The sequence below is a fragment of the Macrobrachium nipponense genome, chromosome 6 (assembly GCF_015104395.2).
Source record: "Macrobrachium nipponense isolate FS-2020 chromosome 6, ASM1510439v2, whole genome shotgun sequence".
NCBI classification, from domain to species: Eukaryota; Metazoa; Arthropoda; class Malacostraca; order Decapoda; family Palaemonidae; genus Macrobrachium; species Macrobrachium nipponense.
The window spans coordinates 29,103,914-29,121,768 of NC_061108.1; the positions used below are offsets into that span (position 1 = coordinate 29,103,914).

The 17,855-nt window shown below is 47.6% G+C and overlaps 1 protein-coding gene across 4 annotated transcripts in view; it reads right to left on the reverse strand.

Annotated features, from left to right (window-relative positions):
• The window catches only part of LOC135216742 (uncharacterized), a 169,359-nt gene that overhangs the window by 52,883 nt on the left and 98,621 nt on the right, over positions 1-17,855 (reverse strand). For 2 of the 4 annotated variants that reach the window (XM_064252213.1, XM_064252212.1), the window contains one exon: positions 17,336-17,437. In XM_064252213.1, coding sequence (XP_064108283.1) covers positions 17,336-17,389 — 54 coding nt within the window. In that variant the 5' untranslated portion in view covers positions 17,390-17,437. The remainder of the gene's footprint in view (positions 1-17,335; positions 17,438-17,855) is intronic. The other 2 variants (XM_064252214.1, XM_064252215.1) reach the window with 1 other exon arrangement.

A 17,855-nucleotide genomic window follows, 5' to 3' on the forward strand; every position in this document is an offset into this window, starting at 1 on the left:
CATAGGCCGACACGAGCTGAGCCCAGAAAAGGGATTTTGACGAAGGAAAAATCTATTTCTGGGTGATTGGCTCGTGTCGCCCTATGAAACCCCCCCTTGATGGTTTGTTTTCCCCCCCTGGCAGGACAAGATGTATTTAGCTGTTTTAATTAAGGATGACCGCTAGGGGCGCTGCTGTCCGTGGCGTCCTCTAGTAGTAGTAGTAGAGGCTGCATCGCCCGTTGGTATCAGCTCTCTCTTGGGGGGATTCTGATAGGAAGTTCTAATTGGTATTTGTCTCGTGGTAGTGTTCCACACTCGCCCCTATATCATACCGCACTTCTTTTTAAGAAGTGGAGCGAGTCAGTTTTACTGACATTTTCTTAATTTGTTTTTCTCTGGTAATTTTAGGCTAATTTTACTAGAAAGAATATATTAAGGATACTTTCATAGGGCGACACGAGCCAATCACCCAGAAATAGATTTTTCCTTCGTCAAAATCCCTTAATTTTACCTAGAAAGAATGATATTAAGGATCCTTTCATAGGGCGACACGAGCCAATCACCCAGAAATAGATTTTTCCTACGTCAAAATCCCTTTATTGACCTTCAAATTCTATCTTCTCACTTAGTTATAAAGCTATAGCCTTGAAATTTGATATATAACTTAGAAACACATTATAGAACAAAGAAATATAGACCTTTTTTCCAATTTTTGTTTCGTCTTTTTTTTCTTTTCCTGATTTATAGGGTTTATTTTTTTACCATAATGAAAAATGTATATCCAGCAAAAACATGACTTTTAGAAAAAAACTCTTCATTTGATTGGAGGTCTACATCAGGTCTATATATGGTAGTAATCCCAGGTCTTAATATTGAATATGAAGGGAGGAGATAGAATTTGAAAAACGGCTATTTTCGGGAAAAATCGCCCTGGCGTCACAAAACCGAAGGTCAGAGGCGAAAATCATATGCGGTTTGGAGATGGCCCAAGTCACCTTATTAAGTGGTATGAATGTCAAAGTCCTATCCTTAAAAAATGGCATTAGTTAGCCAGCCAGCCCCCTTAACACTAAATGAAGTTGCAACTGCTGCTCGCATTATGAATGTTTACCTTCAATAAAGGTAGAAGATATGGAGCTAGTTCTCATGCACTAGCCTATAAAAAAAAAAAAAAAAAAAAAAAAAAAAAAAAAAAAACAAAAAAAAAAAATCAACAATAGAAGGTTAACTTTGCCTCTTCCAGGCTTAACCTTCACAAATACTTTCTAGATTTTCTAAAACCGCAAAACAAAAGTGAACTTTGCCTTCGAGTTTAACCCTCAGCGAAGGCGTTGCAAGTTTCTAAAAATTACAACACAAAAGGCTAACTTTGCCTCTTCCAGGATTAACCTTCACAAATACATTCTTGGTTTTCTAAAACCACAAAACAAAAGTTAACTTTGTCTTCAAGCTTAACCATTGGCAAAGACAGCTAGGTTTTCTAAAACCACAAAACATAAGGTTGATTTTGCCTCTTCCAGGCTTAACCTTTGACAACATCTATGTTCACAAAACCAAAGGTTAACGTTGCCTCTTCCAGCATTTACCTTTAGATACAGATGTTCAAGGTTTCTAAAAGGATGATAAAAAAAGTTCTAGGTTTGACCTTTAAATTTAAATGCCCCAACAGGAAAAGAAGTTTCCTCTTCTTTCCCACTAAGGGTTACATTGGAATTCTTACAGGGCATTTGAAAGCATAGCTTTAACATCACCCTCAGCTCTAAAGCAGAAAGCTAAAATAGCATTCCCTTTACAACTGCTTAAAGAAGGGTGCCGACAATAAATTTACTTATTAACCACTCCTAGTGCTAAATCAAAGGTCTTACAGTAAATTCAGATAAAGTTTAGACCTGCACCTAAACTCCAAAGAGAGACTGATATAGAGGTGAAGGGGCTTCAATCTCAACACCTTACAGTGCTGGTCCTCAGGAGTCTAAAGTATTTGATGCAATACCGAGGAAAGTACATATGGAATGATAACTTTGGAAGTAGACAGTGAAAAGTCCTATCTCCTCTAAACAGAAAACATTGACATCTACAAGGATCCAGGTGCTGAAAATTCCTCTAGAATGGCACCCTCAGCAATACACAGACCACTGCTTCTGACCCCAGACCATGGCAGTTTTAAATTAAGGACAGATCCTATGATAACTTGAAAATCTTATTATGGGAGGGGACATTCTAACATCTCCAAGCAGTTAAGGAGATGCCAAAGTTAATGGAACTGTATGGAATTGTGGAATGGAATATGTGATTTTGGTTTTGGCATAAAGCCAAGCACTAGGACCCATATAGTAGTAGAGTTGATTTCTTCTCAACAGAAGAATGAGACATCTACCAAGAGCATTGGAAATTCTGAAAACAATTGCCCTGAGGCTACAAGGGCTCTACAAGAGACACTAAGCTATTCTTGAACTTGAAATTGCTCAATAGTATTCAGAGTAGATAAGAGAGGCAGGCCTATGAGTCTGAATTAGGCAAAATTTAAGGAAACATCCACTGCTCAAGCCTGAGGGCCAACAAAGTAGTAGTAATCATTCGGATGTCCCTGTTCATCTACATACTAGGAAGTCAAATTAGAGTTCCTTAAATCCACACCAAGTGCCAAACTTATGAATGTAAAGGCCCTTGTAGGCAGTTGTTCTTCCTGAATACCCAATTGCTAAAACACTGTTCTTCCACAGAATGAATGATCAAACCAATATGTTGTTTCATTTCACTCAAAGCAGCAAACTTCCCACAAAGACTTTGTTTCTGACCGGGAATAAACCTGCTAAGCATCCTGATGTCTTTCTACTGCCCTGACAGCTAAAAAGTTTTACCAGGTGTAGTTTTGACCATTCTATGTTGCATGAAAGTGTAATGACATTAGTTGAACTCTGTGTTGCATGACAGAGGGAAAAGACCAAAACCTGGACTTAAGTTTAAGAACTAAATGGACAATTCTTGGTTACAGAGTCTCTCCTACAGTCCTGGAGCCAAAGTTGGTTCTGGATTACAATACAAATTGAATTAACTTTATTTGTTAAGTCATAATTCTTATGCTGAAAATGACAATTTGTCCAAAATTGCATTTTTCCTAACTATACAAACCTGAGGTCCTTTTACAATAGGAAGGTACTAGCGGCAGCTGGATAGGTCGTAAGCTTTCGAACAAGGGTTCGTAGTTAACTGCTTGTCCGACAGGCGGCGCGCGAAGCGACTGGGAGGTAAACAAATCACTTTTGCTTTTGGCCCAAGCAAAAACTGCAGAGTGAGGGGTGGCATGAGGTGGGCTATGTGTAAAGGACCTCAGGTTTGTATAGTTAGGAAAAATGCAATTTTGGACAAATTGTCATTTGTTTGTTCCGACACGGCAATACAAACCTTCGGTCCTTTTACAATAGGAAGACTCACTTCTTGGTGGGAGGAATCTGAGTCTTTTGTGAACAGACTGGTGTTCGCCCAACCTTGGAAGCCTCCCTGGTCGTAAGAGCGAGGGAGGGATCCAAGCCTCTGTCCGATTGATCGGGTGTGCCCGCCGCGGATCAATGGTCAGACCTCTGGACCGAGTACTAAGAGAGAGGCAAGCGTATCTCTTCGTACCAGCAATGTAAGAACTTGTTCCTGTACAGGAGCAAATATAAAGTCATGGTTTGACTCTTGTAGGCATCCACTTCCCCCCCCTTGTAGGAGGAAGTGGTGGATATTCTGCTCCTATCCCTAGTGAAAGGGATAGGATGGGGCTCTGTCATATAGCTCACCTGCATCTCGTCCTCATCCAGCGTAGTGACGACCGTGGCCCTCTGCCCACAGGTAGAGGAGGAGGAAAAGACGGGAAGAGGGAGCCAGTCACTCACTCATTCACAAACATCCATCCACCACCAGTCACACAGGACTCGATGCTGTTTCAGCCTGCGAGGGTCTGGGTTAGCTACACAACTTGTTGAGCAGCCACCACGGGTCCCCAAGGAAAAGGTATCCAAGGACCTGTGGGCAATATCCCGAAGGTAGAAGGACGTAAAGGGTAGTCTGGTTAGACCAGACCCCTGCCTTCAGGACCTGCGCCACGGAGAAGTTCTTACGAAACGCCAACGAGGCCAATACTTCTGACTTCGTGAGCTCTCGGACGGGACGTACGGATGTCGTCACTACCATCAGCCTCATAACGCCCTCCTGATGACCTCACGCAGCCAGAATGAAAGAGTGTTCTTGGATACTTCTTTCTTGGTTACCCCGGTGCTAACGAAGAGGCGTCGACACTCAGGCCTGAGGTGTCGAGTTTTCTTCAGATAGCGCCGTAGCGCCCTCACAGGACAAAGCAGCATCTCATCCGCATCATTATCGGTGAAGTCCATTAGGGAGGGAATCGTGAATGACTCGAAACCTGTCGTCAGGGATCGACGGTTTTCTGAGTCTTCGCAACGAAGTTCGGGACGAAATCGAGGCGTCACAGATCCCCATCCCCTGGAATGTCGTACATCATAGGAAGACCATGAAGTTCCCCTACTCTCTTTCGCCGATGCCAGGGCCAGCAAGAGAGGTCTTGAGGGTCAGATCCCTGTCTGACGACTCTCGAGTGGCCTCGAACGGCGTTCGAGTCAAACTCCTAAGGACGAGAGTCACATCCCACGCAGGGAGCCTGAGTTCCCTGGGTGGGCAAGACCTTTCGAAGCTCCTCATAAGCAAGGAGATCTCGAACGAGTTCGAGATGTCCAATCCCCTCAGTTTCAGGACGAGCGCCAAGGCGGCTCTGTATCCTTTGACTGTGGGGACTGAGAGGAGCTTCTCTCGGCGAAGAAAAACGAGGAAATCCGCTACCTGCTGAAGAGTGGCTCTGAGAGGAGATAGACCCCGTCTACGACACCAACCACAGAAGACGGCCCATTTTCCCCTGGTACAGCTGCAGAGGACTGACGGACGTTTCCAGCCATCTCTGTTGCTGCGCTACGAGAAAAGCCTCTCGTTCGCAAGAGATGGTGGATAACAGCCAGCCGTGAAGACGTAGGGACTGGACTGCTCGGTGGTACCGCTCGACGTGTGGCTGGGCGGAGAAGGTTGTGCCAAGGGGGAATCTCTCTCGGTTCTCCTGCGAGAAGAGCCAGCAGGTCCGGATACCAAATGGCCTGTGGCCATTTGGGAGCCACCAGGATCATCCTGAGATTCGAGGTGACCAGTGCTCGACTGATCACCTTGCGAATCAGGCTGAACGGGGGAAAGGCATAGACGAAGAGGTTGTCCCACGGGTGTTGAAGAGCGGTCCTCTGCAGCTGCCCATGGGTCCGGCACGGCCGAGAAGAACACCTGGAGCTTCCTGTTGTGCCGGGTGCGAACAGATCCACGACTGATCGCCCCCACAGGTCGAAGAGCCTTTCCGCCACGTCCTGGTGTAGAGACCATTCGGTCCCTATCACCTGATCCCGACGGCTGAGCGTGTCTGCTACTACATTCCTCTTCCCTGGAATGTAGCGTGCCGACAGCTCTATTGAGTGTGCCTCGGCCCACTCGTGCACCTGCCGAGTCAACTGGTACAACGGGAGAGACACTAGGCCCCCCTGTTTGTTGACGTAGGCCACTACCGTGGTGTTGTCGCACATCAACACCACTGAGTGTCCATCAAGCGGTCCTAGGAACTCTTGGAGAGCGAGGAACGCTGCCTTGAGTTCCAGTACATTGTGTGAAGGTGCTTGTCGTTCCTCGTCCCACACTCCTGAAGTCAGCAACTCCTCCAGGTGTGCGCCCCATCCCTCGGTCGATGCGTCTGAGAACAGCTGCATGTCCGGGGGGGGAGTGCGCAGAGGCACTCCTCTTAAGAGGTTCCTGTCGTCCAGCCACCAGGCTAGGTTCCTGCCTCACCTCCGGTGTCAGTGACACTGGAAAGCTTGGGGATCCGTCGCCTGTGACCAACTCTCCTTTAGTCTCCACTGAAGAGACCGAAGGTGAAGACGCCCGTGAGGGACTAACTTCTCGAGTGACGACAGGTGTCCGATCACGACTTGCCATCGCTGAGCTACCTGTTCCTGCCGAGACAGGAACTGGTTGGCTGCCTCCCTGAATCTGCTGATCCGCGAGTCTGCGGGGAAGAACTCGCCCTGCTACCGTGTCGATCAGCATACCCAGGTACTTCATCCTCTGCTTGGGCTCGAGATCGGACTTTTCGAAGTTCACAACGATCCCCAGATCGCGACAGAACTCGAGCAGTCGATCCCTGTCCTGTAGCAACTGCGAGCGGGAGCTCGCCAGGACTAACCAATCGTCGAGATACCTCATCAGACGTATCCCGTGCGAATGGGCCCAAGCAGACACCCAGAGTGAAACACTCGCGTGAACACCTGTGGGGCGGTTGAGAGACCGAAGCAAAGTGCCCTGAACTGGTACACCGTCCCGTCGAGGATGAAGCGGAGGTACTTTCTGGAGGACTGATGAATGGGTATTTGGAAATACGCATCTTCAAGTCCAACCGAAAGCATGAAATCGTTCTCCCTGATGGAGTCGAGCACTGAGCGTGCCGTCTCCATCAGTGAACCGGGTCTGGCGAACAAACCGGTTCAGAGGAGAGAGATCTCATCACCGGCGCCAGCCCTCCCGTAGACTTTTCCACCAGGAAGAGTCGACTGTAAAAGCCCGTGACTGATCCGTGACGATTTCTACAGCTCTCCTTGCTCAGCATGGTCTTTGATTCTCCTGTCTCAATGCTAACGTCCTTCGATGACCCTGGAACGTAACGACTGCTGTTTGGACCGGTTGGAGGTGAGGGGTGGCCGAGATTCGAAGGGTAATAGATATCCCTCCCGAAGGACATCTACATCCAGGTTCTCGGCGCCGTAGCGCTGCCAAGTTGCCCAATGGCTGGCCAGGCACCCCCCACTTCCGGCAGCAGGTGAGGGGGAACGCCGTCCCTAGCGTTTGTTTCCCCCCTTTCTTCGACTTCTTCCCAGAGCCTTCACGGGAGGAGGAGGGCTGGGAGGAGGGCTGGTTACGGCTCCCCTTGGTAGAAGTCGAAGAAGACGAGATCATTCCCCGGGGCTTTCGACGCAGCTACCGTCTTAGCCACCGAGGAAGCGCTAGCCGAGCTCTTAGACTTGGCCGCAGTCCGAGGCTGCCCAGAAGCCTTCGAGACTGCCTGGTGAACCAGACGGTCACTGTCGTCAGTGCGCCGTCTGTCCACCGCAGCGTCCACCATCTCTCCTGGGAAGAGAGACGTGGAACTCCGTAAAGGTCCGTTGCGAAGTCCCAACGCCGCTTCACGCCCGGCCGCCCTGGAAACCAAACCCGAGTAAGGACAGCGTCCCTTCGTCGGAGAACCAGGTTGGCCCACAGGTTCACCGTCTGGTGGGCAAGGAAGGAGATGGCTCTTCCTCCTCCAGACTGGCAAAGTCCTCCTAAAGGCCGAGTCATCTTCGCGGGAGAAATTCCCCCGGAGTTGGCTGCGACCTTAGATACTGTGAGGGACCACAGATCTAGCCAGGAGACGGCCTGGAAAGCTGCCATGGCGGTAGATTCCAGGCCGAGTGCCTCTTGCTGCGAGAACCATAGGTTCTCGGACAGGAGCTGCTGCAGAGACACAAAACCCTGAGTCAGCCTGGCTAACTCCGGGTTCACCTGTTTGGGCGGCATCGGTCTTCAGATGGCACGCTAAAACGCCGCTGTCCGCAGCAGAGGAGGAGGAAGCAGCTTGCTCGACCTGCCAGACTTGAGCGAACCGTCTTGTCCGAGACAAGCGATTCAACCTGGTCCAGCACTGAGTCTGCAAGCTCGGAACGCGGCAAACCCACCGTCGGTCTGGGTTCCCTCTTCGGGCCCCAGAACGACTCGAGCCGGGACGTGGGCTCGGATGGTGGGAGCGGCGATCCTTCCGCGAGGTCGTTGTGCTGACGAATCAGCGCAATAACCTCGGCAAAGTTCCTCTGGATCTCAGGAGTGACTGCGTCCTGCGGAGTCGGACCATCCAGTCCCTCAAACAGGAGCATCTCCCGACCGACCCTCCTCCCTCGAGGGGAGGTAACAGCGACAGACCCCTCTCGGTCTCCTCCAACCAACTTGTGCGTAACGACCTGGCTGGTCCGAGAACCGTGCCTGGTACGTACGACGACGTGGTGGGATCCTGAGGGGCGCACCACCCCTCACGATCACTCCTCAATACCTCGCCCCTCCCGGTGTAACCCGAGGGAGGTTGAAGGTATGGGAGAGGCAGACCTGACGCTCCCTCCTCGCTCGCTGGCAGAACCAGTGGGCTTGGAAGACTGCAGGCGATCGTCAACCCGCGGTGGCGATCGAGCTGCAGACCTAGTCGAGCCGTCTCGCTGTGGAGAACGGCTGGACCGAGAACAGCGGCGGTCTCGTGTCAGAGGAGCTGGTGCTGGTCGCCGTACCCGATCGCTCTCTGTGAGAGTGACGGTCAGGCGACCGCGAGCTCCACTGTCACGGTGAGACCGGTGCGTATCCTCACGGCGCGTCAGTTCGCTGGTACCCAGCCGTGGCTGGGTGCCGGCGAACGGGGGGACCTCTTCCCAGCCTCAGCCCGTGGCCTGGTCATGGACCGTCACGTCCGCACCCGGGTAGCCAGCTGCTCCGCCGCGAGAGCGAGAGCTTGGTCTGGTGAGAGTCGCGTGAGCGGCTGTCACCAGTCTTCCGCTCCGTGCCGTGAACCTGACGCTGAGCGGACTCAGAGGTCTGGTTCCTGGCTGCACGGTCGCTGTTAGGCGACCGTACACTCGGTACCTCTCGCGAACGAGAGGCCGAGACGGATCCTGCTGCCGCCGTGCCGAACCACTAACAGCAGGTGAGGAAGTGCCGGTGTTAGCCGCACTCCTCTGGTCCCCGTAGTCTTCTTCCTTGCGGAAGAAGAGACGGGTCCTGCCCCCGAGCAGGGTGACCAGCGGAAGAACCCCCCGTCTCACCAGCGAGACGGGCCCTTAGAAGTTCCCAAAGGAGACTTCTTAGGGGGGGGGGAGGCGACCTTCTCTTCTTCTCGGGGGAACCTTAGAAGAAGAAGGGGAAGAGGCGGCAGACGACGACGACGACGAAGAAGACGATGAAGACGACGACGACACCTTCCTTCCTCCTCTTCTTCTTCTTCTTCGTCAACCTCCTCAGGACCGACGTCAGATCTGTCATCCAGAGCGGAGCCGGGGCTGCTGTTGCCGAAGCAACAGGGCCCGGACGCACCTGTCCGAAACAGATCAGCATCGGGGAAGCAGCGGAGCCAGGAACAGGAACAACGTCAGCAGGTGCAGGCATCACAGGAACAGCAGTAGAGACGGCAGGAGCAGGTACAGTAACGGCAGCAGTGGTCATCAACGTCACGTCCGTGAACGGCGGCTGGCAGGTACGGCAGGTACGGCAGGCTGTGCAGGCTGTCCAGTTGGACGGACCAGCGGCACAGACATCCTTGGTACTGGTGGGAGGTCCGCCAGGGGCGAGCTCTTCGGGCACACGAAGTCCGGTCGCGGCAGCACGGCAAACCCAGGTGGCGGCATCACACTCCCCCGTGGTACGGCGACTGGCCCCTGCACCGATGTAGTAGGTGTTACAGAGACCGCGTGCGGGGTGTACACCAGGTGAGGAGGTGAAGCGTAGCCAGGTGTTGTAAGGGTCGTGGTGGTGGTCGTAACCGTCGCATGGGTGACCGCCACGGAGCCAGCGAGATGGTAGAGCAGCCCCTGGACACTCGGCAACGCCCTGCAGCCCCAACGATGCCCACACCTGTCCGAGGTCGTCCTTCGCGGCAACCGCACCTGAGGAAGCAAAAGTCGGGTGATTAGCAGGATCCTCTACCCGCTCGCGCGAAGACGAACGGATAGAGGACCCAGAGTACAACTCGACGTCAGGGTATCTAGCGCCCTCCTCCACACTCGACAAGTCAGGTGAGGAGAAGGACCTAGAGACCCCCCCCGAAGGGGAAGGCGCCAAACGTGGAAGCTGAGCGGGCGGCAGGAAAGAAGACGAAGTGTCCGTAACCAAAGGAGTCGCGGGAGAGCTTTCCGACGACTCCTTTGCAGGCCTTCGCTTCTTCCTGCCCTCATACAAAGTCCACTGCGCCTCCGACCAATTATTAACACACTTCACAGGGCTCGGCTCCGGGCTGCATTCGCGCGCCCCCGACACCGAGCGCACAAAATATGTGGGTCAATTTCCGGGAATGAGCGGAACTTTCCGCATTTACGCCCTTCGGTACCCGGGCATAGTCTCCGTGGGGTAGCGAGGCGAGATTCCATGATTGACCATCCCAAATCACAATTAAATGAATAAAGAGAAATGATTGTACTTACAATGATTCTTTCATACACAAACACAACCACATACTCAAGGAAAGCAAACAACGAGAAGCGGGCAGAGAGTCGAACACACACGACTACTCGCTGTGAGGCCGAAGCAAAAGTGATTTGTTTACCTCCCAGTCGCGCGCGCGCGCCTGTTGGACAAGCAGTTAACTACCGAACCCCTTGTTCGAAAGCTTACGACCTATCCAGCTGCCGCTAGTACCTTCCTATTGTAAAAGGACCGAAGGTTTGTATGCCGTGTCGGAACAACTGTACATTAATTGAGCATGATTATCTGAAAATATCCCGTGAGGACATGTTTCCTAATGAGGAAAAGCCCTTACCATATACAAAGTTTCCTTAGGCCTAAAATTCTTCAAGCAGCACATGACTATTCATCGTGACCAACAAGCATGCATAATTAAGTATCATCCCCAACATCACTAGAATAAGAATGGGGATATAGAGAATTAACAATATAATGCATAGAAATTGGGCCAGAAGAAGCAACAGGTCCTTGGCCTTTGGAATACAGTTGACAGACTTGGCCAACTTGAATCACTGATTCAGTAGAAGTGTCTTGCTCCTAATGTCGACACCATCCACCAACTGGCAACAAGTCCCTGACATAACTTATAGAGGACTGCACACTAACCCAAACAAAGTGGAACGAACAGAAATACCTTTCTAGTAAAAACATCTTGAAGGAATTTGCATGATTGTGGATGTATTGGTAAGTGGAATACATTTGCTGTGTACCACAAGTCTGACCGTTCTTTGAAAAGACACTAAAACCATGCTAGAAAACTAACAAGAATGTGGGCAGACACTTCCTGTTATTCAGTCTCAAAATGTCCAAGATTATCTCCAATTACCTATGGAGGTGGTCCTAAAATATTACCCTTGGACCATCATTCCCTCTATATAAAATCTCCTACTAAAAAGAGACTTATGAGAGATTTCTGCTGAAGACAAAGGATGCTAAAAGAGAGATTAAACCATAGGATGCTAAAAGAGAGATTAAACCAGTGGAGGACGACCAAAAAAAAGAATCAAAACTGCCCTTCACCGTCTCCCCCAGTAACGTACTGATGCCAAGTCTCTCCATGCAAGTTAGGAGGTTGCAACTGTTCATATCCCAGAACCTGAGTCTCCACTTATCCCCGAAAGGTATAAAACAAGACTACCACTAGATAATCCCTTATCGCCTTAAACTTAGCTGCATAATCAGACAGGGAGCGAAAGTGTTCTCACTTCTTCCAAACCGAGCGAGTATAAGCATGAGGACATTACCCTCCAGCATCAGAAATGAGTTACTTGTTTTCCTTGCTAAAAACTCCCGCTGGCGACAAACCCTAAGCTGGCTACACAAACTCGCTGGGTTGGCGTCTCCACTTCTCTAAGCAGTCACAGAGGCGAGACAACGCACAACAAACGCCGACCAGCCCGAACGAGTTCCTCAAACTCCATTCAAACTCTTCTTCTGTCTGTGGGTGATGGGATGAGACAGCTGGCGACAGGAGGTAAACAAAAGAGCTTAAAAGATTGCTCTTTCTCCGCAACCTTTGGCGACAAAAAGCAACACTTGTCGATAAGAGGTGACAGCAGCTGAGTGCTATATTGCATCCCCCACGACTCAATGAGAGGAAGACGGTTTTAACCGACTCAGAACTTGGCCAAGTCCACACGAGTCAACAACATCTGCAGTCCGCACTAGTCGACTGAAGGAAGGAGAACGAGGCACAAGAAGAGGGAGGCGGTGGGAGAGGAGTTACAACGACTCTCCTGCCTCATCCGAAAGCAATAGTACATACCTGAAAGCATTCCTATATGAAACTCAGTTAGAAATCACTGAAGCTAGAATCTCTAAATGGGCGAGAACTTTAGATACTACAGACAGTGTAGACTTGAAAGAGAAACATTAAACAAGGCAGTAGTAAGAGATGTGCTGATAACCAAAGAGGAAGCAAGCAAAGAATGAACACAAGCATTAAAAAGAAAAAGCAATATGCTAGCAGACGAGAATTTAGAATAACCCCTACATGAGAGTTAAACAGTCGACATACCTAAATGTGTAAAACTCGCTACGGATACATTATCATCTCAATAAAATATCTATACTTATATTGTATATTATTAAACCTATGCATGCTAACACCTCAAACTAGGTGTTGAAGATGACAGAATGCGCCTACGGAGCAAGCATTAACGCTTACCGAAATGGTCCTTATGCGAACACTTTAACGGTCCTAGGCAATCTCTTTAACGGTCATTTGGCGAATGCTTTAAACGAGATTCAGACCATGAAAAAGGCAAAGTAGGTATTGGAGGGCAGAGAATCCCATCGTCCCGAGAACCAATCTGGTTCCCTGGCAGCGGACACTACCAACTGTCGCAGGGCAGTCCTAGGCTCGGGCTATGTACAGAAGAGGGCACCAACACCTTACTTCTAACAGGGAACGCGAAAAAGAACGCACACTATGGAGGGATTTGGAATGTTCCCATCACGAACTCAGTTCAACTGGTATTAGAACTAAAAATAGGTTTAATGTTCTAACTACTCGTTATGCTTTTCCTGAACCGAATGGGGAGCAGAAGGCGGAGCTACAAAGAAAGTCAATACTAGCCTACTAAAATGCCTAGTCTGAGCAGGAATAGCTTGACAGGTTCAGCCCTGACCTAACTAATTGCTTTCGCAATCTATTAGTTTCCCATCTTTCCTATATCTGACATATTCAGGCATAAATTTCTCAGAACAATTCCCTACATTCTTCACATCTAGTAGTTCCAAGGTCACACTCTGTACCCTTGTAAGTACAAAGGAATATTGATCAACTAACAATTTCAACATCCTGGTTACACCAAAAGCATTGCTACATAGCCTGATGTAATTGGTTTTGCTTCCGGTGCAAGATATCCTAGGAAAGTGAAATTACAATACTGTAAACAGGTGTAAAACAGCCAAACTTCAAAGAATTCCAATAATCGCCTAGTCACAATGGTGGCAAGGAGAATTCTGACAAGAGCTAAAACATTCGAAACACTTGGTGGAGAGCAGGTAAACAAGACAGTCATCCGGGCAGCCATTCGATGAAGTTAGTGATTTTTGGCAAATTCTTCTAGATGCTCGGTCGAGCTCGACCGGCACGCACCTTTGACAGGGTAGCGATATAGCGAAACCTATCCAGGGTTAATGTCATTCAATAACTGTAACATAAATGACTGGAACATACTAGGACTCGCCCATAACCGAAAAATCACCACATACTCAAATGTTATTCTCAACCTTCATAACATTAACTGTGGGTGAAGCCCAATCACTGGAATATACCTTAGATATTTTACCACTAGCAATTAACCTGTCTACCTCTTCTTTTACCTTACTTTGTAAACAGAATGGCTTTGCATCAGACATGACATTTAAAGAAACCGTATGTTTGACATCAGATTGAAATTTATCACCTAAATATGTTTTAAATAAAGACAAAATTCTATTCCTGCAACATCATATTTGCTCACATTTACATTATTTACCTTATCAGAATGTTGCATAACATCTGGTAACACAAGTTTAATATCCATCTTTTGACATAAATCCCTACCTAACAGATTAATATTACTGTAATTTACAATTAAGAATTTGAATTTCAACATTTTGTGACCATAAGTCACATTTACACAAGTTTCTCCACAACTTTATAGCATTTCTACTGTATCCACGAACACGGTGATAGACCGAAGCGTAAGGCCCGAAACTGAAAAATTTGGTCTTTGAATATAAATTTCAGGTACTTCCTCGAGTCCAGATGGATGGGAACATGGAAGTACATGTCTTGCATGTCTATGGAGACCATCCAGTCCCCTCTGTGAAAGGAAGAAAGAATTGAGAGATTTGTCTCCATTTTGAACTTTATCTTCAAGACAAAGATATTCAGCACAACTTCCAGACCACAACAAATTGGTTTTAAACCCCTCGGTCTGTGGGTCCTCCACTCTCTCGATCACTTCTTTTAGAAGAAGAGCAGACACCTTGTCGGCCAGAGCGGAATACTTCTCTGAGCCAAGAGAGTACGCTGTCAATGTAATGGGTTGCCAGACTAAGGGTGGATAATCAAAGAACGGAATAGAGTATCCCACTCTTAGGACCTCTACCACCCATTGCTCTGTTCCTCTTATGCTCCATATTTGCCAGAAATGATGGAGTCCGGCACCTACTGCTGTATGAGAAAGACTGTTCCCATTGCTTAGGGGTGGGCTTGGAGGAAGAATTCTTAATTGTTTTGAATGAAAACTGGACATTTCCTCTTGACTTGGATCGCTGTCTCTGTTTGCCCCTACAAAAGGGTAACTGTTGCAAGGGAGAAGTAAACTTAGGGACAAAAGCTGGAGTCCCCCTGGAACACTTGGATGATTGGGAGAGCGAATCCTAGGTTGACTACTTCTGCAAAACAGAAGCGATTCCACTAACAACATCCTGAGGAAACAGGAATTCGCAAACCAGCGGTGAGAACAGAGCTGATTTCTGGACTGAAGTAACTCCTTTAGCCATGAAGGAGCACCATAACTCACACTTCTTAAGAATGCACATCGCGAAGGTAGAAGAGATTTGGCGGGAATCATTGCTAATGCCTCTGTCTAAGCATGAGATAACTCCTAAGAAGTCGGAAGACACCGATGGAGAATTTGTTGAAGAAGCATCCTGAATTTTCTTACCAAAGGAGCTAATAGTCCAGTCCATAAAACTAATGACTTGTAAAATCTTAAGAAGATTTAGAAGGAGGTGGTTAATCTTAGCCGAAGAAAACCTGATTTTCACCGCTGTGAAAGCTGATCTCCGAGAAGACTCAATAAGTCCTGAGAAGTCCCCTTGGGCGGAGGAAGAAACATCCACAGAGGGAGACTCCCCAGTGAAATAATAAAAATGTCTTCTCTTATTTAAGCAAGAAGGAGGGAAAGAAGACTGCTTTCTATTGTGCTCTCTTTTCTGCTAGCCAACTTTTGGCCTCACCCATAGCTTTCTTGGTTGAAATAGGTAGCACTAACTGAGGGAGATCACGAGACTCCAAAAAAAATTTACTTTAAATCATCTGAAGAGTTGTAGCAGGAGGGGCAGGAGTAGCTGGCTTGAAAAAGTTGGGATAACTTTTCACATAAGACGATGGCAGTTTAGAATCTCATGTAGCAATCTCTTCCTCTTCCACAGAAGATGCATTAAGACAAATGCGGGTCAGCCATGCCAACCGAAGAAGACGACGAAATACGAGGAGCTGCAGGGGGAATCAGCACCACGAACAACTCCAGTCCAGGTGGAAAAGGGAACTCTGTCACTGCCTGCACCATGAAAGTCCAAGTGTCAAAGTCTCAAGGCCGATGGGCGCTCATGCATCAAAGTTTCAAGCACTGATAGGCGCATGTGTCAACAAGGGATCTGGAGTTGAAAGATGCTCGGAAACTGAGACATGGCTAATAGGAACAGCACATACAGGAGTCAAAGCCAGGGGAGAACTTGCACCCTGGTGTCCTAGGCCGCTCGTAAACTGTAACTGGTACAGCTTGAAAGGACAAAGGCGACACTGGCGTCGAAGCGCGCACTGATCTTGGACGCTTGTGTCCCGCTACAGGTTGGAAAAAGTCTCCTTCCTGATGGTTATCAGAATTATCCGAAGAAAAAGTCTCTGGGCTATCCCAGAAACTACAAGGTTTAACCTCCTTAACCTTCTTAAGCGCTACTGATGGGTGCAATTAGAGTCCACTGCAGACCTTTTCAATGGTCCGGAAAAGTTACGATCGTGCCTTCAGCCACCGTTTTCTTTTCTCCGGACTCAACGAATCCAAGCTTGAAGAAAGATGATGACCACTGTCCAAGACGCCTTTCCAACTCTGTCTTTCGCTATATGGGAAACATTTACAGGTGCGACTAGGGGCTGACTGGCTGTGTGGCAGACCCCACCGACCTCCCTTGGGCCTCTGGTATGGCTTCTCCCATGGGTGCGGGGAAGAATGTCAGGGCCCTTTAAATTTTTCTTTACAGAAAAGCATACGCACCGACTCACCTAGCTCAGCCATAGAGTTAGCTAACAGCTCAAACTTACGTTCAAACTTTACGTTGAGACTGGCAATGGCACTGGGATTGGAAGCATGGGAGTCGGGAACAGGATTATTGGTGAAAAAGAGGAAAGACTGGGTTTTTGGGGACAAAACAGGAATTCACAGGCACTTCATAATTGGGATGATTCCTGGCTACTAAAAGACCTTCCATACCTAGCAGTAGCCTTACATTTCCTATCTTTTCCTAACTTTTAACGGTAAGAAGACAGAACCCTCCATTGTTTTTCATCCCAGCCTATACACTCATTACAAGTTAAATCAATAGTGCAAACTTGACCCTTACATCTAACACAAACAGAATGGGAATTATACTTTGCTGAAGTTAACCATGTATTGCAGCCTTTGCTGCGATAACGGACACTTGACTTTCTAGTCAGACATCGCTAGATAAAACCTCAAAAATAACAGACTAAAAGCCCTAAACTGGTCAGAGTACTGTTAATTATGCCTGACTAGTTAATAAACGTCTAATGGAAATGACAAAAGAATCATAGTACTTCATCGAAGGTACTGGAAACTCGGTAAACAATGAAATCCAAACTCAAAGAAAGCTACAGCTCACGATCTTTGTCGAAAGCCGGTAGAAATAAAATTGAGCTTCTTTACCTATTCCCCTGGTAGTGGGCAGGGTACCAACCTACACCAAAACAAAAGAATTGCTGCCGCTATTTAAAATTCTAGCTACCAGTACTTAAGAAATACTTAGCTATGTAATTACTTGGTAAGTTAACGTTATTTTCAAATTTTAGCTACAGGTACTTAGAAATTCTTAGCTACGTAATTACTTGGTTAAGTTACTTTAATAAAACTCAAAATTATTTTTACTGAAGATACTTTGTCAGAAATACTGCAGTAGAACTTAGGATTCTAAAGTTCTTATATGTATAGTCATTTCAAAATATTAATCAAGTCTAAAAACTTCTGAAGATATTCTTCTACATTATTTACTAACTCAGATTACTCACCAACACAACAATATGGAAGGTCATAAGAACCCACGTCACACACCGGTTAGCCATATTTCATGTGGTGAACTGTACTTCAGCCTAGATGAACTGTACTTCAGCCTAGAAGACAAAACAATTATTAAAGCAGCATGGCTCTGTATACATAATAAATATAAAGTAAAGGTTTCAAGAATATTTCATTTTTAATGTAATGTTCTTCCCTACTTTACAAATACATACAATTCTAGTTAATAAATTCAAAGTTATAAGAAATTATTTATGTTCCATACAGACAATTCTCTTTGTTTTTATGTCTTCATGCCAAGAGCAGAAACATTAGCCCTAAAGGGATACACTGAAGTTGAATTAACGGCAGGATGGCTATCAATGACTGACAGCTCATTTAATGGAGATGTCTGTTACATCACATGTCAGATGTCCTTCACCCATGCAAAATCTGCCAGCACACAGAGATTGGAAGAGCTGAGAGAAAGTCCAAAAATTTCAATAATGGAATTTTTTGTCTATGCATAATACA